Genomic DNA, 23,648 nt, shown 5'->3' with positions numbered 1-23,648 from the left:
TTCAATAGCTGTTGGGACTATTCCAGATGATTCCAGGCTATCCCAGACAGTGGGTTCCTCAGCTTCTTTCTAGGTTGGTGGCTTCTCTGACTGGATTAATAGGGCATGGCAATTTTTCATGCTTCCTAAAGATAATGCATGCCAGATGAGAAGTGACCTTTTGCCAAGATCATCATTGATCCAGCTGGGGAAACCCAAGGTTGGTTTCCTAACCAGGGAAAAGGTTTGCAGCTTTTCTGGGGGAAAGGGGGCTGGTACTGCTCCAGTGCTGTGCTAGAGAGTAAAACTGGGGAGAATGGGCATTGTCTCCTGGACTTCTTGATCCTGCTCAGAACTGCCTGCTCCTTCGTACCCATCATAGTGGGAAATATATTTGTAGGTTGACAGGCAGGTGGCACAAATGGGTGGCAGCATCTGCCCCTCCCTGTGCTGGTGAAAGATACAGCCTGCTAAGATGGAAAGTGCCAGAGGGGGGTCCTGACACCTGGTTTGAGCTCCAAGCTAAGGTGAAGTTGCTGGCAAACCTCCTGGCAAGTCATTTGCCCTCTCCAGACCCTCTGTTTCCCGTTTGTCAAATGAGGAGGTGGGGTCTGATATTTCTGCAAAGCGCCATAGTCTCTGGGCTCCAGAGAGATGGGTGAACTCCCTGTCCTGCTCTCTGGGCTCAGTGTCAGCCAGGCCTCTGGGGCAAGCAGAAACACAGAGAAAGGTGGATTTTAGAAAGAGATGAGTAAAAAGCTCTAGTTTCTATTTTATTGTCCATCTTTATCCTCCTCTGTTAGGATAATTCTAAGAGGGACCTAGAGGAGCTTGGAGGCTCCTCAGCACCACGGTGGCTCTAACGTGTAAGTTCTTCCCTTCCTTCGCAAACGACCCCTCAAGCTTTCTCGAACAGTGCTGGGTAACTTGATGGGGTGGGTAGTCAGAGGTCCCTTAGACGAGGCTGTGGAAGCCATAGATCCTTTCCCTCTCTAAAACGGGACACCGGCAAACACAATAGTTTGCTCGTAATTTCAGGATATCCTGTCCCACCTGACGACCTGCTCTGTAACTTAAAAGGCGGAGGCGGGTTTGCGGGTGAGAGAAAACAAGCGGGAGGGAAAAGCAGAGCAACACTCCAGGACCTGTTTCCCTTCCCAAGCGCACATTCCTCCGCCCCAGGCCCGCTCCCGCCGCCTCCACTGCCAGCGGAGGCCCTGGTCTCCCGTTCCAACTATTCCAACCATGCTAGGAAGGGTGGGGCGCTCGGCTCTTGGGTCCCCCTGGGCTGCCCCTCCTTCTCCAGCATCGGTCTCCCCTTCTGCCCCGGTCCCTCCCTTTCTGGGTTCGGGCCAGCCAATGGGCGACGAGCCTCCGGGGTTTGGCCTGGGATTCGGGGAACTCACCGATCCCCCGCCCCACAGTTCTGGCCACCATCCCGGTGCGCACGGACGTGGCTCGAGTTTCCTCCGCGCTCTCTCTCGCTCTTCCTCTTCTCCGGGTCTCCCGCTCCCGCTTCAGCTCCACCCGGCCGGCCCCGCACGGCTCCGGGCAGCCATGGAGGACACCCAGCTCCACATCATCGAGCAGCCGCTTTCCGGGTACCCCGACACCGGGGACCAGGGGTCCTCCACCATGGGGGCTCCGGCGGCCGAGGAGCCGTCGGGGGCCGGCTCTGAGGAGCTGATCAAATCAGACCAGGTGAACGGCGTGCTGGTACTGAGCCTTCTGGACAAAATCATCGGCGCCGTCGACCAGATCCAACTGACCCAAGCTCAGCTGGAGGAGCGGCAGGCGGAGATGGAGGGCGCCGTGCAGAGCATCCAAGGCGAGCTGAGCAAGCTGGGCAAGGCGCACGCCACCACGAGCAACACGGTGAGCAAGTTGCTGGAGAAGGTGCGCAAGGTCAGCGTCAACGTGAAGACCGTGCGCGGCAGCCTGGAGCGCCAGGCCGGCCAGATCAAGAAGCTGGAGGTCAACGAGGCCGAGCTGCTGAGGCGCCGCAACTTTAAAGTCATGATCTATCAGGTGAGCTGGCGGGCGGACCGCGCCCAGAGGCCCGGCGTCCCCCGCCCGGGGATCCGGGTACGGAGATCTGCCCGCGGCGCGGCTCTTGCGGCAGCCTGACCCGGCGCGGGGGATCCACCCTCTTTCTACGAGCGCTGCTGGGGTGGAGTGGGGTGGGGTGGCGTGGGTGGGCGGGCGGCGGGCTCCTGGAGCGCTCAGAGGGGCGCGCAGTGCACACCGCGGCTCCTCACCCAGCCGCTACCTCCGGTGTCCAACGCGTAGCGGAACCGAGTTAGGGGGCTGGACTCAGGGACACTGCGCCCCGCAGATCGCTCCCGACCTGGCTTGTCAAAAGTCTTCCTACTTGGAGGGAGTTTTGGGGAGAGCCGGGGTGCCTGGCGACCACTGGGGCCCGCTGTAAGCGGACACGGGCGGCGCGGCCCGGGTTTGGGGCCTCCGGCGCTGCCCGCCCGATATAGCGGGTGATTCAGGGCTCAGGCACGCACCGCGGGGGCTGCGCCAGGCGAGGGACGCGGCTGCCAGCACGCCCCCACAGACCCCGCATCGGCCTCGGCCGCCCACGCCGCCCCTCGCCGCGATCCTCTCCCGCCTCCCGGCACTTTCGGCCTTTAGGGACACCCTAACCCGCGGCGCGCCCCTACTCCTCCGCCTGTTGGAAGCAGCCGCGCGAGGGTGGTGGCCCGCGGCGTGAGGAGTCCTGAAGGGGCTGGTGGAGGGGAGGGGACAGCACCCCCCACCTCGGCCCCGCGGTCGGGGCGCGGTGAATCACCCCGCATGCCTGCGGGGGCGGCCGAGGAGCCGGAGGACAAGCGGCCGGAGGCTGGCGCGCCCCAGGCTCCGCCCAGTAAGCTTGTTGCTTCCTTTGCACCTCTCCCCGTTCTTCCCGCCTGGAAAAAAATGGGAGTTTTTGTATCCTAACCCCAAGTAAACCAGGGCATCTCAGGATCGCTGCTCTTCTCCACTCTGTCGCCCAAATTCCATTAGGGGCGGGTCTGAGCCGAGGGCTCGGTGATCTTGGGTGGGGTGGGAACGTGCCCAGCCTCGTATTTCTGCTTCCCTCGGGCCTGGTTGATGTTCCCACCCCAAGGAGGTGCGATCGTGGGGGCCGAGGGGTTAGTCTATGTCCCCTCGCTCCCCTCCCCGCACCGAAGGGAATGGGAAAAAAAGAAGGCCCGGTTTCCCACATCCCCCCAGGGAGAGGGCCTCTGTCCAGGAGATGTGGTTTCACTGACAGCTCAGAGGCCCTCCTTAGCTGTGTTCTGAGTGACCATCAGGGATGCCGCGAGGTCTTTGGTTTGGTCAATGTGGTGGAGCTAAGAGAAACGCAGATTGAAACAAGCAAGTTCTGGGGCAGTAGATATAAGTGAGCTGGCACTCGTATGAGAATAAGGTGGTGGGACAGAGGCTGCAAGGTTGCTCTCCGCTTTCTCTTCCCCCCAGGAACTCCTCCCAAGAGGTACTCAACCTTTAAACAGTTTACAACACCGCCCCCCCCCCCACCAATATAGCACTAACTGATAGAAAACATTTGCCCAGAATTGTTTCTGCTTAATTTAACTGCTCTGAGGAAGCAGAATGGGGTGGGTCTGACTTGGAGAATCCCAGGGACCGGGGAGCCTGGTGGGCTGCCGTCTATGGGATCGCACAGAGTCGGACACGACTGAAGCAACTTAGCAGCAGCAGGGTGGTGAGATTTTTTTAAGAGAACTGCCTAGCACTGGGGTTCATCTCACGAAGGAGAAGAGGGCAGGGCTCTGGGACAGCGGACCCCCTCTATCTTCTCTCCAGAACCTAGTGTGGGAGAGGGGAGCCACGAAGGGCTTGTATGGTTGACCCTTCTCACTCAAAATGTCCCAGACCGCAGGACCTGGGAAAGTTCTCAGCCTGGAGGTAAACCTCCTTATGTCAAAGATGGAGATTCTGAGAGACTTCTGTGCAGAGGCCAACGGTGTGTCTGTTACTGTCTCTAGCCAGGTGGCACAGATTGTGTATCTGTATATTGTGTATCCACGGTGGGGAGGGGGTCTTAATCGCAGGGTGGCTTTGATTGCATCAAGGCCAGTGGGGGACAGAGGGTTGAGGTAGAAGGAATGACTCAAGCTGGAGACCCTGAGCCCCCAAACCACAAGGGAAATAACTAATACCTAAAGTGGTCCCAACCCACAGTGAAGCTCTGGGAAAAAAAATTCCAGCAACATGGGTGGGGCCCAAGGCCGCAGAACTTCCCTGAGTTACAGAGCAGATGTTCCAGGTGGGGGTGAGGGGGTGGGGTACTCAGCTGTTGGAGGAAAGCAGAGGCTGCTCCTCCCTGAGGCCTGCAGGCCTGGGAAGAGAATGAGGTAAAAATAGCCTCATGCCTTGGCAGACCTAATAGGGAAGGTTGGGGGCAGCAACATTTATGATAAAGTTGGGCTAAGGGGGTAGGATGTTTGGGTGGCCAGGCAGAGAGATCTGGGGAAAGGCTGCCCTGGGATGATGTGAGTTTTCCAGCTGGGGAGGGGATGTGGTGTTCCCCACTGCAGAGGCGGGAGGTGATGATGTGGCAAAAGGGAGATGTGAAGGGGTGGGAAAGGGGTGGGAAGGCCCCAGCTGTGGGGTCAGGCCATTTGGTTTACCGCACCTTTTTCCTGGGGGATAACAGAGGGAATCCCTTGTGTGGTCCCACCCAAATTCAGGGAACTGCTAGGCATAATGATTTCACAGGTTAAGTTTGTATTTGACAACCCTCCCCTTCACACACACACACACACACACACACACACACACACACACACACATGAAATTCATCCCCTCCCATCACAGGATATCAGAGTCCTCACCTTGAACTCACTTCTGAGTCACTATTGTCCTTCTTTGGCATTTCCCTCCTTGTCTCCCAAACAAAAACAGCACTTTGGCGTCCCATCCTATCAGGCAACATCTCACTAGGCAACAACAGCCAGTGAGAGAGAGAAGTGAATCCTACTAGTAACTGAGGGGTCAGTGGACCACGAACTGCTAGGAAGACCAGGCCAACTACAGCCCCTTGCAAACAGGAGCGGCTGTGCTCAGTAAGGAGGGCTTCCCAGATGGCTCAGCAGTAAACAATCCACCTGCCAAGCAGGAGACTCCAAGTTTGATCCCTGGGTCAGGAAAGAAATGTCAACCCACTCCAGTATTCTTGCTTGGGAAATCCCATGGACGGAGGAGCCTGGCAGGCTACAGTTCATGGGGTAGCAAACATTCGGACATGACTGAGTGACTTCACTAGATAGCTAGTACTCTTGCCTGGAAATTTGCATGGACAGGGGAACCTAGTGGGCAATAGACCATAGGGTTGAAAACAGTTGGACACAGCTCAGTGACCAAACAGCAGCAGCAACAGTGCTCATTAAGGAGCCAATTCTCCTAATCCTAATACCCAATCCTAGTTTGGATGTTATTGGAGTTCTTTTAGAATCCAGAAAGGGAGGCTAAAATGGAAATAAATGTGTTCTGAAGTAGTTTTGATGAAGCAGTTAGTGACCTACATTTGGACCCATCAGACCTGCTCTAAGGGCTTGAGGGCAGGACGCATTTAAGGGCTTAGGTGGTGCATGGGCATTAAAGGGGTGGACACCAGGGCTGGCGTGAGGGCCTGCTGGCTTCTCCTCCTCAAATCCTAACCCAGACTATAGCTCCTCCCTGGACTCAAAGCAAATCGGGGCTACCTGGTTCCAGAAGAAGCCCACACTTTTCTCAAAAAAAAATCATCCCAACTTGGGGCTCTGGTCCCTCTCACCCCTTGGTGGCCTAGTGGAGAGTGTTTACCATACGCTTCCTCCAAAAAGCTAAGTTTGGGTTGTTTTTCTGGTCACTGGATACGAGTGTTAGTTGCTCAGTTGTGTCTGACTCTTTGCAACCCCATGGACTGTAGCCCACCAGGCTCCTCTGTCCACTGAATTCTCCAGGCAAGAATATTGGAGTTGGTTGCCATTCCCTTCTCCAGGGGATCTTCCTGACCCAGGGATCGAATCCGAGTCTCCCTCATCGTGGGCAGATTCTTTACTGTCTGAACCACCAGAGAATCCAAAAATCTACCGCTGGAATACAGGGAGCATATTCTTAGAGGTATTCCTAAGACCAAAGAAAATCATACTCTTCCCTCTGATTTTTTAAAAGTGAAGTCTGACTATTGTAAAGGTCAAAATCAGAAAAGGAGGAGGTGGGCAATTGATAGGGAGAGGGAATATTGTTGCTAGGCAACCAACCACAAAGATGAGTGGTGGTTTGTTCCATTATTTTGAACTACCATTGTGAATAGTTCATTCTGTCACTATAGACTTTTTGAGCTGGAGGATGCTTTGGAGATAGTCAACTTCAGCTGTTTCATTTTGTAGTGGAGGAAGCTGAGGTCCCAAGAGGGGAAGTCACTTGCCTATTGCCACTCAAGCACTTGGGGGTCAAAGCTGAGGCAAGGGCCCGGGTGTACCCCCTTCTTCTGCTATACTCTCTGCTCCTTGCTTCCTCCTTCTTTTCTTGGGCTATGCAGCAGAAATCGGGGTCCTGGCTTCTTCATTCTCTGAGGGAGATAGCTGCACAGTTCTGGCACTGGGACAAATTTGTGTGTGTGTGTGTGTGTGTGTGTGTGTGTGTATGAGGGCACATGTGTTTGTGAGGATGCGTATGCATGAAGGTGTGTGTGTGAGGGTGTGTGTGTGAGGGTATGTGTGGAGGTGTGTGTGTAAGGGTGTGTGTGTGAGAGTGCTTGTGTGTGAGGGTGTGTGTGAGGGAATGTGTGTGGTGTGAGGGTGTGTGTGTGTGGGGTATGTGTGGAGGTGTGTAAGGGTGTGTGTGTGAGAGTGCTTGTGTGTGAGGGTGTGTGTGTTGAGGGTGTGTGAGGGTGTGTGTGTGTGTGAGGGTATGTGTGGGGGGGTATGTGTGGAGGTGTGTAAGGGTGTGTGTGTGAGTGCTTGTGTGTGAGGGTGTGTGTGTTGAGGGTGTGTGAGGGTGTGTGTGCAGTGTTAGCTGAGTGGCTAAGGTGGGTGGCCATAGCTGCTCAGCCTCATAGTGCTGAAGCTGAAGCAATGTGTGGTCACCTGGCCCAATGGCCGTAGAGGGCAGCGGTGCAGGGTGTTTGGAGTGGAGCTCTCTAGCCAGCAGGGACCACATCAGCTCCTTTCTCCTCAGCCTCCCGGCCACTCCCCTCTCCTCCCTGTATCCTACACGGAAGGTGGGCACTTGCTGTGTTGAGTTTTGTGGCTGCACACCTTAACACTGTTGTCGCTGGAGTCTGGCAGTGCCCACAAATGTCCTCTCCCCTGACTTCTCATGACTCCAGAGCAAGAGCGGCAGCTCAGCCCCTCAGGAAGGAGAGTTGGGAGCTGCTGCTGGGTGCCTCAGGACCTAGGCTCATGGGTCATTAAAACAGCTTTTTTTTTTTTTTTTCCTTTTGGCCCTACCACATGGCATGCAGGATCTTCATTCCCCAATCAGGGATTGAACCTGTGCCCCCTTCAGTGGAAGCGAGAAGCCCTAACTACTGGACCACTAGGGAATGCCCCAAATTAGCTTGGTTTTTGATCCTGATTTCTCTGTGTTCCTGGGTGTCTGATAGCCCATGAGTCGGGGTAGGGGGGGCAGATAGGAGGAAGGGAGGCAGGAGGTGGGGATTAGGCCAAAGGGAAATAGCCAGGACGTCCCTCGTCCGTGCCTCGCCCTCCTTATCCGGGGCGGCACCCGTGCCCACCCTGCCCGGGGGAATAACTGGAATCAGCTGCCTCTGACTCAAGACAGTGAAGTTGTTTGCCTTCTCTTTTCCTCCTTGGAGACTCCTCAGATGGAGTCTAACAAGTGGCCTCTTAGAAAACTCCTTCCCCGCCCCACCACTCCAACCCCTCATAGCATCATTCCAGGACCATAGCTGGGTCGGCGTAGAAGGCAGGAGACCAAGGATGGGACTGGGGAAGATTCTAGAGGGATGATGGGATGGGGTTCTGATTAAATTGTGCTTATAATTCACGGGCCTGGGTTTGTCCCCCTGTTTCCACTCCAGGGCCCTCTTGATGAAGCCTTGAAAGTGTGGTGTCTTTCCATCCTAATATTTGTGTGCTCCCCTCCCCTCTACTCACCAGCCCCAGTTCTGCATGCCAACCAAGGCCTTCTCCTCCCACACCCATCTGCACCCACCCCAAGCCCCACTTAAACCCCTTTTCCTCATCTTAGCCCAAGAAGAAGCTGAATGCACCCTCAGACCGGGCCACACCCAAGATCGTGCCTTTTGATCTTCTGCCTGAGACTGAGCCTTTTGACCTGAAGCCTGAGACAGTGCCTGACCTCCCACCCTTTGACCAGACGCCTAGGACCCTGCCCTATTACCCAGAGCCCACTGGGCCTCTGCCCACCCCTGAGGAGCCGACAGCTGGTGGGGGTGCTTAGGGTCTCCTGGCTCACGTGGGGCCGTGGGCATGGCATGTCATGAATCCAGTCCACCACCAGCTCACTGCTTAGCAGTGGCCAGTCTGGAGTAGCCAGTCTCTTCTAAGCCACTGCCCCTTGTGAGTGGGTGACGGGTACTGTGCAAACACTTGCATTATGGAATGTTCAGGCAATCGGGTGGGAGGTCATGGGAAAGGGCGCTCCTCTACTTCTTGGCTTCCATCTTAATAGTAGATGCTCCAGACACCATACCTGATTTGCACCCACTGCTGCCTGCATGAGATTGCCTGCAACTTCCATGCTTCTGTTTTTTTCTTATTTAATTGGAGGACAATTACTTTACAATATTGTGATGTTTTTGCCATACCTCAGCACGAATCGGCCATAGGTATACTTGTGTCCCCTCCCTCCTGAACCCTGCCCAGGCTTCTGATTGACCTTCCCCTGCCCCTTCCACCTCCTCCTCAGGGACAGGCCAGTTTGGCTCGAGGGCCAGTTTTACAGAGGGCACTCATGAGGCCCAGACCAGGGGTCTGTTCTGTGTCCTTTCCATGCCCCTCCCTGCAGCTGGGGAAAACTACACTTATTTTTTCCAGTTTCTTTTTTTTTTTTTTTTTTCAGAAAATGTTTTGCAAAGAGATCCCTTCTGTTTGCCAGATCCTGCCTTTGGCAGGGCACCCAAAAGCTGCCAACTCAGAGAGGCCAGGAGGGGGTACACTTTTGCTGGATCTGGCCTACCTATGGCACAGTGTTTCTCCATTTTTTTTTTTTCACATGATCATTCTCCTAAGGAGAATTAGACATTTAGACATTTTCTTCCTAATTGTCCTCTTCCCCATGAAATTTTAACACTATAGATATACTATATATACCCGGACTCCCCCAACACCCTACCCAAGAACCAATTTCCACCCACTTTGGGGAAACATCCTCCCACATGCTATAGTGTCATGCTAGAGCAGAAAAGAAGGTCCCTTCTGCCTTCAGTGTTTCTCATCCCCTTGTCCTGACCACCTAAAGTAGAGGTCCCGAGTTTTTAAGACTTCCCTATCTCTCACCTCCCCCCTAGTCTGCACCCTCCTTTGACACACTCTCTGAGCAGACCCCAGGTCTCTGAATGACCTCTCCAGTATCTTCTCTGGTCATTCCAGGCAGTGGTTGGGAACAGAACTGGCTAGCTCTAAGTCAAGAAAGGCCCTACCCAGAGCCATATCATACATGTCCCTTCTCCCTGACAAATGTGAAGTGCCTGGCCAAGGACCAGGCACGAAGTAGGTGCTTGAGTAAATCACGTAAAAATCTTCCTAAGGCAGAGGAGCCTAAGTTTATATAGTGAGGTTGGGGAGAGGAGAGGAAGGAGCTGGGAGCTGTCTTATGGCTCCTCTAAATTCATCCCAGACTGGTGCTTTCCTGGGTTGGGGAGCTGTGTGTGCTTGGTGGGGGATCAGGGTGGGGGAGACAATGGAAGCTGTGCATGCTTTTGTTCAGATCTGGTCATTAAAGCTAACTCTGGAAACCAAGCCTGTGGTTTTGTTTAATAAAAATATAGAAACAGAACAAGCAGAGCTCTCCCTTCTTGCCACTCTGCCAGGGAAATAGGGGTGGGACAGGGGTGCCCGGCCTCTGTGCCCAGGGTTGGGGGAGGTGCTTTGGGATTCTGTTGCTGGTTGTTGTAGCAACAGGCCAAAAGGGTGGGCCCAAGACAGCACTCCAAAGCTGTGAGTCATAGGGGAAACCTGGCTTGGAAACAGGGAGAAAAGACAAAATCCATTAATGGAGGGAAAAAGCTAAAGTCATAGTGGTATACCCTCTCCAGGGCCAATTCACTGGATATTATCTCGGACTTAGGTCAGATGGTTTCTTCCCCTATCCCCTGACCTTCCACCAAGAAATCAGTTCCTCTGGTATAAGCTATCGCTCTAGAGGAAGCCTCACAATGAAGGGCAATATATATACATATACACACCATTCTAGTCTGGCAGAGACAACTCCAAATCCTCCCCTCACTGGGACTGCTTCCTGATGTTGTATTTGAGACCTCTCATCAGGCACTAGGAAGATGGGATTGGCTATAAGAAGTCTGGAACTCTCTCTCCAGCCTTGTTCACAATTCAAGCTTTATCTAAGAAGCCAGGGGCCAGGAAAACCAGCCTGCTCAGGCTTTAGGGGTTGGACAGAGCAGAGGGGAGAATCAGGGATGCCGGGGTGGGGCACAGAGACAATGTGGATCTGTTTTCCAGCAGCAGGGACTGTTTCCTGGCTCTTCCCCACCCATAACACTTAATCCTTCCCTTAATTCATCCACATTGCCTGAGCTTCAGTGAAAGGAGGCGTTCTCCTCCTAACTGTGGTGGTGTGGGTAGATTTTTAGACTAGGAGGCTGTGAAGGAGAAATCAGAGCTGACATTTTTTGATGCTAGGGCTGCCAGTAAATTCTGGGTGGAGATGAATGAAGAAGTAACAGGGAGTTTAGATGATGGTCCTAAAATGTTGTGTAAGAGAGAGGACTCTGGTAGCAGTTGGAGAAGTGATTGCAAAAGGAGACCCAAAGTGTACAACTGGGAATCAGAGGGACTGCTAAGACTGGCTGGGCGCCTCCCACACTCAGAGTGAGGAAAATACCCCTTCAATGCCTCTGCGAGTGATAAGAAGCAGAGGGATGGATAGAATGCTGCAGAATGCCCATGACAGTACCCAGCCAGCTGTGGCAGGTAGAGACTACAAGTCCCAGCATGCCCTGAGCCCAGGTCACCTTGCCTGCTGGGAGGTGTAGTTGAGTAATGAGAGCCAGAGATGGCTTGGTGCCCAGGAGAGCTGGTGCCCAGTTTGGGAGAAGAGGTGAAGCCAGCATTCCTTCTTTGTCCCTGCTAATGATATTGACAGGGAGGGAAGGAAGTTGGGAGGAGGTGTTCCTAGTTTTCAATGTAAACCAGGAAACTCTGTGGGGATGTAGATGGGAGGGAAGAGGAAAGAGGCTGGGGGCTGGGGAAGGAATTTCTATAGCAGGTGGTGCAGAGATACCAAGCAGCCAACACAAATATGTACATGTTTGTGTGTGTTTATAGGAGGGGTCGGTTTATGTTGCCTCATTTTTCTCAGACGGGGTTTTCTTACAATTCTGTGAAACGATCTTCAGAAAACCTATTCCCTATCATTCCTTTGTACAATGTATCTAAAGAAGTGAATCTGGGTCAAAGAGACTTTTGGGTTTTGTCTTTTGGGCCAAAAACAAACCCATTCTGGGTTATGTCCTTTTTTCCTTTCTGGGCTCAATCTCCCCTACCTTCTGGTAAGAGGTGATCCTGAGATTCTGAAATGTAGGTCCAGAGTCAGGATCTTGGAAAATCTTCCCGGAGTGGAAAACAGTGCCAGTGCTGGGTCTTCCCAGAACTGGCTCTGAGATCTAGGATCTCGCCATTCTACTCCTGGCTCTTGAGCTCCTGTCCGGGGTGGGGGGCGGGTTGTGTGGTGAAGCAAGAATAGAAAAACAATCCCTCCTTTCCACTCCAAGGCAGGGATGTCAGAACCAGAAGAAACCTCCAGGTTGGGAAGAAAACATGTTCTCAGCTCCCAGACTGCTTCTTCCTCTTTCCTCAATTTCTACATAGGGATGGAGAATGACCATTGGTGGAGCCAAACCGTATGGGGAGAGTGGGGAAGTCATTAACTCCCCTTCCCTAATACTGGTTCTTCTGAAACTATACGGAGTCTGGGAAACACGCTCCCTTGAAAGTAAACCTTCTTTCAAGTTAACCTACTTCGGGGTCGCCTGAGATCGGCTGTGAGCTCACCCCTCAACCCAAACAAACGGCCCAAAGCTTTTTGGGCCTAGCTCAGGCAGTGTGGGGCTCTGTGCACCAGAGGGCGCTCTGCCCATTTCCAAAGTTCGACTGTGAGCTCTGGGACGCAAAGGGTAAGAAGTGGTTTAACAAGGGTGGTTGCTGGGCTTGAGGAGCGGGTTGGAGAGCCGCTGAGATACTTGACCGAAGTGCGAAAACAGGCCAGACTCTGATCCGAAGCTCGGTTCCCTCTTCGCTCTGTATGTGTGCTTAGTTGCTCAGTCGTGTCCAACTCTTTGCGACCCCAGGGACTGTAGCCCGACGGGCTCCTCTGTTCATGGTGATTCTCCAGGCTAGAATACTAGAGTGGGTTGCCTTGTCCTTCTCCAGGTATACTTACTATTCACTCATTCAACACATATTTGAGTGCTCACGAAGTGTTCAGCTCGGTGCCAGGCGCTGGAGGTACCAGCGCAGGAGTCCAGGCCGATTTCACAGGTACCACGCACTTGCCAGGATCACGGGTGCCAATGCCCGGCCCCGGGTTCGCCCAGTGTCCCCCCAAGTCTCCGCCCAACTCTCCCGTTCTGCCTCCACCCTCATCTGTTCCCTCTGATCTCCCTTTAGGATGAAGTGAAACTGCCGGCCAAAGTGAGCATAGGGAAGTCGCTGAAAGAGTCGGAGACGCTGCCCGAGAAGGAGGGCGACGAGCTGGCCGAGGGCGAGCGGCCAGAGGAGGACGCGGCGGCGCTCGAGCTGTCGTCGGACGAGGCGGTGGAGGTGGAAGAAGTCATCGAGGAGTCGCGCGCGGAGCGCATCAAGCGCAGCGGCCTGCGGCGCGTGGACGACTTCAAGAAGGCCTTCTCCAAGGAGAAGATGGAGAAGACCAAAGTGCGCACGCGCGAAAACCTGGAGCGGACCCGCCTCAAGACAAAGGAGAACCTGGAGAAGACGCGGCACACCCTGGAGAAGCGCATGAACAAGCTGGGCACGCGCCTGGTCCCCGCCGAGCGCCGCGAGAAGCTCAAGACCTCGCGAGACAAGCTGCGTAAGTCCTTCACGCCCGACCACGTGGTCTACGCGCGCTCCAAGACCGCGGTCTACAAGGTGCCGCCCTTCACGTTCCACGTCAAGAAGATCCGCGAGGGCCAGGTGGAGGTGCTGAAGGCCACGGAGATGGTGGAGGTGAGCGCCGAGGAGGAGGGCGGCGCGGAGCGCGACGAGGCGGCAGACCTGCTGCGTGGGAGCAGCCCCGACGTGCACACGCTGCTGGAGATCACGGAGGAGTCGGACGCCGTGCTGGTGGACAAGAGCGACAGCGACTGAGCCGGGCGCGGGGCTGTGCCCGGAAGGCGGTGCCGCCTCGCCTCTCCCCGCCCCCGCCCCGATTCCTTTCCCTCTACGAACTTTCTCTTTCGCATTCTCTCTCTCTCTCTCTCTCTCTCTCTCTGCCCCAAATGGGCCGAGACGTTTCTAAATTGAGAACACCTCCCCAAAACGAGCACCCCCTCCAAGTCTTACAGTTATTAAGACGAGGGGGAGGCAGCCTGCACCGTGGACATCCCCAGTGCAGGCGTAGGCTGGGTGGAAATGCAGAGGGCGATGATTCGTGTCCTGGGGATCCAAGTCGGGAATCCTAGAGGAAGTTGCTGTCGTTTCCGTGATGACCCAGGCTTGAGGCAGGCTGCCTTCTCCCCGCCGCCCCCCCCCCCCCCCCCGCCCAACCCCTACACACACACACTCTTACCCGGCTGCTGTCATTCCTGTTCACTGAGCTCTTTCTCATTCTGATCTCTGGCGGCCTCAAAGCCAAAATTACCATGAAAGGGAAGAGTGCATCCTGAAGAGGCCCCTTGCCTACACGGGAGACCCCATACTGGAAGGATTTGAAAGCAGCTTTTGCGAGTATCTAGGGCAGTGTCAGAGGGCAGAGTAAGCCATGACCCTACATGAGGGTCTAGCACAGGCTGTATCTGCAAAGGGTCCCAGTAAGGAAGGCTGGAGCCAGGCAGGGCGCTGGGGGAGGGAGGGAGGGCACTTCATGTTTATGCATCTTCACACAGGAGCACATGGCTGTGGCTCCGAAGGAAAACAGAAAATAGTAGAAGGTGGAAATGGGCGAAAAGAGAATGCTCATTAGTAGCAGGAGAAACACAGGACAAGGATCCCATCTTATTGGGGTTCTCAGTAGTAGGGAGGGCAATGCGAGAAATCCATCATCCAAGAAGAGAGAGGTAAGCCTTACCCCTTACCTCTACTAGTTATGGTGCCCCCAGGGGCAGCCCATTTCTCATAGCCCAGAAAATTAGGGTCCCAGAAGAGGGCAGCACCAGGGTCCAGAAAGCTGGTATTATAGTTAGGAAGGAGGCTGATGGGAAAGAGACCAGATGCTAAAGGCCAGGCCACCAAGTTGAGAGCAAGAGGGGAGGAGAGGAGAGTAAGGAATTCCTGTGTGTAGGGCAGCCCGGCCTTGACTCACTCCTGGCAGTTTCTTCTCAAGATCCTTCCCTAGAGCTAGTATCATAAAGTATCCCAAGACCTCTGTAGCCTTGTGGGTTCCTCTCCTGAATCTTTGGGGTGGGAGGGGTGCTGCTTCCAGTGCAAAGGCCTGACTTCTGATCAGGGTCTCCTCAGGACACTTCAGTCTCCCTGTTCTTCCCCCATAAAGGAGACTTGTCAGAAGCAAGGACACTCCCCTCACCCCCAAGTCACAGCCCAAAGAGGAGAGCTGAAGGCTCTCTCCTTCTTCCCTCACGCCCTCTGCCTTATCTTCCCTGCTCTGCATTTTAGAAAATTGCAGCTAATTGTTTTAAGGGCTGGAGGGAGGGAGTCTGGGGATACGCCTTTTATACAACACGAAGCTTTGCTCCCCGCCCCCCCCACCCTTGGTTCCCTTCTCTCTTCCAAATGGTTGGAGACACATCAGCTGAGGGAGGATGGGGATTGTGGAAGGATGGGGATTGTGGGACGAGGTTCCTTGGTGCTGATGGGCTGAAGGGGCCTGAGTTGTGGGCAGATAGAGTTTCCTGTGGGCTCTAGGGAGCCTCTCATGTTGCTGTGTCCTGGTGAGCAGCCCGACCAATAAACCTGCTTTTCTAAAAGGACCTGTGTTGGATTGTGTTCTTTGAAGGCAGTTACATAGGATGAGTTCCAGAGAACAGGAGGGAACCAGGGAACGAAAGAGAGATGCTGCTAGTTTAAACGTGCAGCATTTGCCTGGATGGGACGTGGGACTGGGGCGTTGTTATTATCCCACTTAGAAATGGAAAGACATACACACAGAGTAACTTGTCTAATGTCCCATAGGTGGTAAGTGGTGGAGCTGGGATTCTAAGTCAAGCACACTGGCTCCAGTTTCACCATGTCGGTAATCCTGTAGTGTCTAGACCGCTTCTCTGCCTTCAGAGCCTTAGCCCTCTAGACCCACCCAGTTACTCTACTCAGCCTGAGCTCTGCCCCCAGCAAATTCAGGCTGCCAAATCCGTCTTATGGGAGGCAGCCTAGGGGAGGGGAAAAGTCAGGCCTGAATGTCAGAGAAAAAAGGATTCTGGTGCGTGCTAGAGATGCCAGTCATAGCCACACAGCATATCTCATTCTCCCTACAGCCCTAGGATGGGCACCTCTTTCATTCTGTATACCCACATGTCTGTATACCCTCTCTTCCCCCTTGAGCAGCCAGCCCTACCTGCTCACAAGTTATGGATTTCCTAGAGCAAAGGAAACAAATTGTCATGTGAGTTCTGCCAGCATCAGAATCACCTGGGGAGGGGTGTCATTGTCAAAAATGACAATGTCATTTTGGGGGCTGTGTCCTGGCCTCGTAGTACCACCCCAAACAAGTTGAGTCCTTCCTCAGGAACCATCCATTTCCTTTGGACTCCCCTGCTGCTGACCCCGGCAGCAAGCACGGCAGTCTTGGGTTCTAATTCCCCCCAGAAAGGGTTTGCATTCCTCCAAAAGAAATGAAACTGAGGATGAAAATCCAGAGCCTGGGAGCCAGGAAACTTCCCCTCGGCCAGGAGAAGCACGCTCAGAATCCTCCTTCCTGAGGGATGCAGCAGTACAGCTGTGAGAAGCAGGGAATGATGTCAGGACCCCAGCTGTGGAGTAATGAGCTTGAGGGAAACCAGGAAGGGCCCTGGGATAAAAGGCCATTGTTTACTTTTCTCACTCAAAGCAATAAGTTTCCTGGTCCTTTCCCCTTTGCCTCTGTAAGCCATCCTGCTCACTGGTCCACCACACTTTCACTACCAACCAAATAACTTTGCTGTAACTTCTCTACCCAGCTCTATTCTGGACACCATTTTGTTAGAAGTGGCCCTAATTCTCTGAAGAGCCACTTTTCTGCTGGCCCCTGTTGCATGACATTCCTCCTTTACATCACAGTGTGGGGCCACAACTCCAGAAGCTCTGCCTAAGTCAGAAATTATTCCTTTTCTTCTTTGCTTGCAGCCAAAGGGAGGAGGAGGCTTTCATGAAATAGCTTCCTACCAATAGGATTTGATGGACATTCCAAAGTCCCATTCCCACAAAGCATCTTTTCCACCAACTGGTCATCAACTTGCCCACCCCTCATTAGCACTATTTCCATGGGTTAGAATCAGACGATAAACTAGAGGTATTGTCTCTCGAAGGATCCCATCAAACATTATCTGTGTTGACCAAAAAAAAAAAAAAAACCAGCACAACCTAAAAGTTGAGAGTTATGTTTTCTTTGGCAGACATTATGAGGGCTTCAAGCCTGGGACACAGCATCTCAGACAACACTGAGAGAGAAACTGTTCTGAAGAAGCAAGAGGGAGGAGCCAGGATGTTAAGCAGTTTTGCAACAAAGGCCAGGTAGCCGGAACATTGAAGTTTATTGTTAAAGAAAACCAAACATTTCAAGTTAATGAAATTAGTGCTTCTTTATGTGTTGATTGTTAGTCGTTCAGTCACATCCTACTCTGCAACCCCATGGACTGTGTATGTAGCCTGCCAGGCTCCTCTGTTACGGAATTCTGCAGGCAAGAATACTGGAGTGGGTAGTCTTTCCCTTCTCCAGGGGATCTTCCCGACCCAGGAATCGGACCCAGCTCTCTGGAGTTGCACGCAGATTCTTTATGTCTGAACTACCAGGGAAGCCCTTTTTATGGATGGGAAGGTGCAAAGTCTGCACTGACTACATTCATTCCACTGATATGCACCTCAGCTGGGCCTGGTGTCCTGTGTTTTCTCCTTGTGAGTCTCCTCAGGTATAGGGCAGTGGGTATAGGGGGTGGGAGGGGAGGATCCAACAGTTTACTGCAGAATGGTGGGCAATCTTAACTTCTATCCTGAGTTCCCTCAGCACTCAGTGTCAGGGTGGCTGTAATATGGCACTTGGATTCAACATCTTTTGTTTACTGATAATTGTTGTTTCATTTAGTCGCTGAGTTGTGTCCACCTCTTTTGCGACCCCATGGACTACAGCCCACCAGGCTTCTCTGTCCATGGAATTTTCCAGGAAGATTCTCTAGGGAACCTTCCCCAGTTCAGTTTAGTTCAGTCGCTCAGTCGTGTCTGACTCTGCGACTCCATGGGCTACAGCATGCCAGGCTTCCCTGCTCAGCACCACCCAGGGATCAAACCAGAATCTCTGCACAGGCACTGCAGGTGGGCTCTTTACCACTGAGCCACCAGGGAAGCCCTTATTGATAATGGCAGGCGGCAATCTTTTGTCCACACCTGGGATCTAAGGGAGTTCCTCTACAGATTGAGTTATCAGGTCTCTAAATAGTACTTCCAAAGTCCTTATCCCAAGAGGTAACTTTCTTCAGGGGCAGGAGAAGACAGCTGCAGCGTCTTACACTCGTCCAGACCTCATTTGCTCTCACCTGCAGTATTTGAACTGCCTTTAGAGTCTTTCTAATCTATTCCCCAGGTTAATGCCAGGTAGAGATAGAGATATAAACTTATTTATATGGTTTATTTTTATGTAGATATAGGTACATAGATTTTCTTTTTTAAAGAAAACATACTTTCCAGTTTAAATGTCTTCCTTTGACCAAAGGGTTAAAGTCTTTGGCATGGCTCACAAGATACCATAAGAGTCTGGCCCCATGGGACTTCCCTGGTGGTCCTGTGGCTGAGTCCACCTTGCAATGCAGGGGACATGGGTTTGATCCCTGGTCTGGAAACTAAGATCCCACATGCCTCAGAGCAACTAAGCACTTATGTGCTGCAACTGCTGGGCTTACATGCCACAACTAGAGTCTGTCTGCCACAACTAAGACCTAACACAGCCAAATAAATATCTATATATTTTTAAAAAGTCTGGTCCCTGCCTCAGTTCTTACTGCTGTTCAATATGCTCTGTAGGAGTTTGGTGGTCAAAAATGGCCCACATACTTTCAGGCCTGTGGGCCTTACCTCTCTCTGGAATAGCCTCCCTCTTTCCATCTCCCCTCATGAACCAACCTCTTCCCCAATCATACTGATCATTTCCTTCTCAGGGTTCCCATAGGACTCTATGTCAATAAACATTTGTTGAACGAATTTTAAAACTTTATTGCAATGGTCATGAACTCACCTCAGACTGGCTTCAGCAGAAAAAGCCAAAATGAAACAAAACAAACATACAAAGAAACCCACTAAAGCTGAAAATAAAAGTCAAGAGAGTTAAGGTAATCGAAAAAGTTTCCAATGGTAGGTCCAGGAGTGTCTGATTGCAAGTTCTGATGTAGGAATCACTAGGAATTTCTCTTCCTATCTCCTCTTCTCTGCTGTGTTTTTCATTAGCAATTAGATTTTCACTGTGTGTTGGCAAAGATGACCATCAATAGCTGCAGGCTTATGGCTTGACAGCTCAACAACCCCAGTTAAGAGGATTTCTTTCCAAATCTTTCTAGAATTTCATTTACGCTCCTAAGATGTCACATATTCAAATCACTGTGCCTCTGACCAAATCTAGGCCATGGACCATTTCTAGAACTCACCTGCAGCATGGAATTGAGCATGGAGGAAGACACTTCCATGGTGATCCAGTGGTTAAATTTTATTTATTTATTTATTTTCGGCTGTGATGGGTCTTCTTTGCTGCTCGCTGGCTTTCTCCAGTTGCTGCAAACGAGGGCTGTTCTTTGCTGTGGTGCTCAGGCTTTTCATTACAGTAGCTTCTCTTGTTATTAAGCATGGGCTCCAGGTGTGCAGGCTTCAATAGTTACAGCATGTGGGCTCAGCGGTTGTGGCTTACGGGCTCCGGAGCAAGGGTTCAGTAGTTGGGGCGCACGGGCTTAGTTGCTCTGTGGTATGCGGGGTCTTCCCAGACCAGGGATGGAAATTGTGTCCCCTGCAGGCAGGGGACAGACAGATTGACAGGCAGATTCTTAACTGCTGGACCACCAGGGAAATCCTGTCTGGTGGTTAAGACCCCAAGCTCCCAATTCAGGAGGCATGGGTTTGATCCCTGGTCTGAGAACTAAGATCTTGCATGCTGCTCAGCAAGGAAAGCTGATTTCCCAAAGGAAAAATGGGTCGCTGTTAGGGGAAGGAGAGAAGATGATGGGTGGACAAAGAATCAGGTGTTCCTTCCCATGGATCTCTTTGTGATATTGTGCTAACAGCCATGATATAATATATCTAGCTCTTGATCTGAAATATTTTGCAATTAGTGGGAGAGGCAGATGTTCAAAATAACTCAAAGAGATATTGAGTAAGAGAAGTAAAGCAAAATGCAATGGCAATACACTAAAAACAGATTCACCCTGCTTGGGGAATATGGGGAAACTTATAGAGGAAGAGGGCTTTTAAGTTATAATCCTTCACAAAGGGTAGGATTTGAAATACATATTGCTGGAGGGCAGAGACAATATTTTACTTGATTTTTGTGTCACCTAACACCAAACTGTTAACACCTAACCTAACTGTTAGAGCCTAACAGTGTCTCATACATGATTTCATTGGTAAATGTTATTAGGTTGAAAGCATAACAAAAGAACACCGGCCAAAAGCAGAAAAAGGAACTTATGTTGGAAGGTTGCCAAGGTGTCCCATGGACACCAAGGAACTGCTGAGCGGTCAGGCTGGGAAGAGTAGGAATCAGGGGATCTCCAGGGACTTTTGAGAGGGAGATGATGGATGGCCCTCTTGAAAGCACTGACATTAATGGAACTCAGCTTGAAGGGCTCCCAGGCTCTGTGCCTCTCAGTTTCAAATTCCAAATTCCTGGCAGAGAGACTCTGTTTAAGCCAGTAAACATGTGCTCACCCAGGGTTTAATCATCTATGACCGGGAGAATAGGACCATGAAATACAGACATGCCTAAAGGGATCTATTCCAGCATATGAATGGGGAGTAGAGGAAGCAGTTCCTAGGAAAGGAGGACTCGTTGTGAGCCAGACAGGACCCAACAGGTATCTCTTGACATAGTAGATACTCAGTATGTGTTAAATAAATGAAAGTAGTGATGTGGGACAGGCACAGTCCTCCAGGCAAAGGGAGCAGTGTGTGGAAAGGCAAAGAGGCAGTAACACTGAGGACATTATTGCTGCTGCTGCTGCTGCTAAGTCACTTCAACCGTGTCTGACTCTGTGCAACCCCATAGACGGCAGCCCACCAGGCTCCACGGTCCCTGGGATTCTCCAGGCAAGAACACTGGAGTGGATTGCCATTTCCTTCTCCAATGCATGAAAGTGAAAAGTGAAAGTGAAGTCGCTCAGTCATGTCCGACTCTTTGCAACCCCATGGACTGCAGCCTTCCAGGCTCCTCCACCCATGGGATTTTCAAGGCAAGAGTACTGGAGTGGGGTGCCATTGCCTTCTCCAGGACATGATTGAAGAACAGTTAATAGAATGATGAGGGGACTTCCATGGAGGTTCAGTGGTTAAGACTCTGTGCTTCCACGGCAGGGGGCGTAGGTTTGATCCCTGGTCAGGGAAATAAGATCTCATATGCTGCATAGCCGGAGAAGGCAATGGCACCCCACTCCAGTACTCTTGCCTGAAAAATCCCATGGACGGAGTAGCCTGGAAGGCTGCAGTCCTTGGGGTCGCTGAGGGTCGGACACTACTGAGCGACTTCACTTTCACTTTTCACTTTCCTGCATTGGAGAAGGAAATGGCGACCCACTCCAGTGTTCTTGCCTGGAGAATCCCAGGGACAGGGGAGCCTGGTGGGCTGCCGTCTATGGGGTCACGCAGAGTCGGACACGACTGAAGCAACCTAGCAGCAGCAGCATGCTGCACAGCCAAAAAAAGAAAAAAGAAAAATTATGGAGTGTTGAAACCTATAAGAGTCTTGCTTTATTTATTTAATATTTTGACCACGTGGCTTTCAGGATCTTAGTTCCCCAACCAGGGATTGAACCCAGTGGAAATGTGGAGCCCTAACCACTAGACCACCAGAGAATTCCCAAAGTCTTGTTTTATAGATGAGAAAAGCAGGAGTCATTTTAGAGAAGTTGCTGTGGATCTGGAAGAGAAGGTTGTTTGTTTGTACCTTATGAGACTCAGCATAAAATAGTTATCAGAAAAGAAGTGATCTTTGTGCTAGGAACAGATGAGCTAGCCAAGGGAGGGGGGAGTTAGGGAGAGAAGAGGATGGATTGTAAAATTAAAGCAGGCATGCCTCCCTTTAAGAAGTTGATGGGATTGAAGGGAACAGCGAAGTAGACTGTGGGATGGTTGGAGAGGGAGAACACCTTACTGGGTGCAGGGCACTTTCATAGGTATTATCTTAGGTAATTCTGATGCTTATCTGATGTCCTTCTGCTTGGAAAACCCCTGCTCCCTCCTTCTGCTTTGTCTCTACTGGATAATCAGAACTTTCTTTTTTGGAAACTGCTTTTACTGGATAACCATGTCCAACCTGCTTTTTCAAAGATGCCTGTCTGGACCAATGAAATCCTCTCTGCCAGCAATTTAGAATCTCGAGTCTACAGCTGCCAGGAAATTGGAAATTTAATTCCAATCAGATGAACAACAACAAAAAAGTGAAAAAGAATGTTTGAGGACTTCCACGGTGGTCCAGTGGCTGGGAGTCCTCCTGCCAATGCAGGGGACACAGGTTTGATCCCCAGTCTGGGAAGATTCCACATGCCGAGAGGCAACTAAGCCTGTGAGCCACAACTACCGAGCCCACCAGCTGCAATTACTGACCCATGAACTAAGAGCCCGTGCTCTGCAACGAGAGAAGCCACTGCAATAAGAAGCCTGCGCACCACAACTAGAGCAGCTCTCACATGCCGCAACTGGAGAAAGTCTGTGCACAGCAGCAAAGACCTAGCACAGCCTACATATATATATATATATGTATATGAATGCTTAAAATGGTAGCATTAAAAAACACCAGCGATCAAAACATTTGGAACCTTCACATACCCTTCTTATTGCCATGGTTAGAGACTGAACATTTCAGTAGCAGCCTCAAGTCAAGTCATGACAAGTGAATGGCAGAGCTTAGTGGGACGTTCACTTGGGTGAGGTTCCTGGAATTATAAGGTGTGGTTGTTCAACTCTTTATTGGAATCTGGGAGAGATCTCAGATTCTTTCCAATAAGTTTCCCCCACCCTACTCTTGTTTTTTTAGTGGGTTGGTTTTTGTTTTTTTTTTTTTGAGTAAGATTATAGCTAACACTGTATCTTCTTCCATCTTCACAACCTATGAGGTAGGTGCACTCATATTCTCTGTTCTGTAGATGAGAAAACAGGCTCAGAGAGGTTAAGCAACTGACCCAGGGTCACATTGCTGTGTAGCTGGGGTGCCTGAGCCAGGCTCTTATCTGTCATGCTATACACTTAATTTGTATCTTCCAATCAAGAACCCTTTAATGCAAACTTCCTGAGGTCAGAATTAGGTTCTCCATTGAAGATAAGGGTGCTGACACTTACAGAGGTTAAGGAACTGGCCCAGGGTTGCACCATTTATTCTGTGTCAGAGCCAGGATTCAAACTCTGTGTCTCACTTCAGCTCACATCAGCCTTCTAGTTAATGCAACTGCTTCTGTTGACCATTGTGATGGTTAAGGGAGGAAAGACTATCTAGGAGGGTGGAAGGGGAATGATTAGCAGATTCTACAGTCAAGTTAAATAAAATGACCCAGAAGAAGAGATAAGATTTGGTGAGAAAAAGGTCCCTAATGACCTTCAAGAGTACTGTCCTATGGAGAGGAGAGTGCAGAAGCCACCTTGGTGGGGCAAGTGGGGGTGAGGACTTGGGGACCAAGATGGGAAAGGGGGGAGTTACTTGAGGGTCAAGATGGGAAAGACAGAGAATCTGCAGAGACAGAAGGGAAGGAATAAGTGGAAAAGTTCAAGAGAAAGAGGAGAACTGATAAAACCCACAGTGGCAGGGGTGGAACCAAGAGCACTTCCATGCGTTTATTGAGCACCTACTGTGTGTCCTGGAGAAGGAAATGGTAACCCACTCCAGTATTCTTGCCTGGAGAATCCCATGGATGGAGGAGCTTGGTGGGCTATAGTCCACGGGTTGCAAAGAGTTGGACACGA

The 23,648-nt window shown here is 51.6% G+C and overlaps 1 protein-coding gene across 2 annotated transcripts; it reads left to right on the top strand.

Moving 5' to 3' along the window:
- Positions 1 to 1,399: 1,399 nt before the first annotated feature.
- CAVIN1 (caveolae associated protein 1) lies at positions 1,400 to 15,286 on the top strand. 2 transcript variants are annotated; one of them, XM_027974504.2, is made up of 2 exons: positions 1,400 to 2,007; positions 12,810 to 15,286. In XM_027974504.2, the coding sequence occupies exons 1-2, from the start codon at positions 1,537 to 1,539 to the stop codon at positions 13,506 to 13,508; spliced, it is 1,170 nt and encodes a 389-aa protein (XP_027830305.1). In that variant the 5' UTR covers positions 1,400 to 1,536; the 3' UTR covers positions 13,509 to 15,286. The 2 variants fall into 2 exon arrangements, with proteins under 2 accessions (XP_027830305.1, XP_027830306.1); XM_027974505.3 differs by lacking the exon at positions 12,810 to 15,286 and adding an exon at positions 8,191 to 9,923.
- Positions 15,287 to 23,648: the final 8,362 nt, after the last annotated feature.

The sequence above is a fragment of the Ovis aries genome, chromosome 11, assembly GCF_016772045.2.
Source record: "Ovis aries strain OAR_USU_Benz2616 breed Rambouillet chromosome 11, ARS-UI_Ramb_v3.0, whole genome shotgun sequence".
Classification (NCBI taxonomy): Eukaryota; Metazoa; Chordata; class Mammalia; order Artiodactyla; family Bovidae; genus Ovis; species Ovis aries.
This window is presented reverse-complemented; position numbering and strand designations above follow the sequence as displayed.

Excerpts from the sequence above, each read along its gene's own strand:
- CAVIN1 (XM_027974504.2), top strand. The coding sequence starts at position 1,537 with ATGGAGGACACCCAGCTCCACATCATCGAGCAGCCGCTTTCCGGGTAC. Across the intron at positions 2,008-12,809 it reads TTAAAGTCATGATCTATCAG|GATGAAGTGAAACTGCCGGC; the intron begins GTGAGCTGGCGG and ends ATCTCCCTTTAG.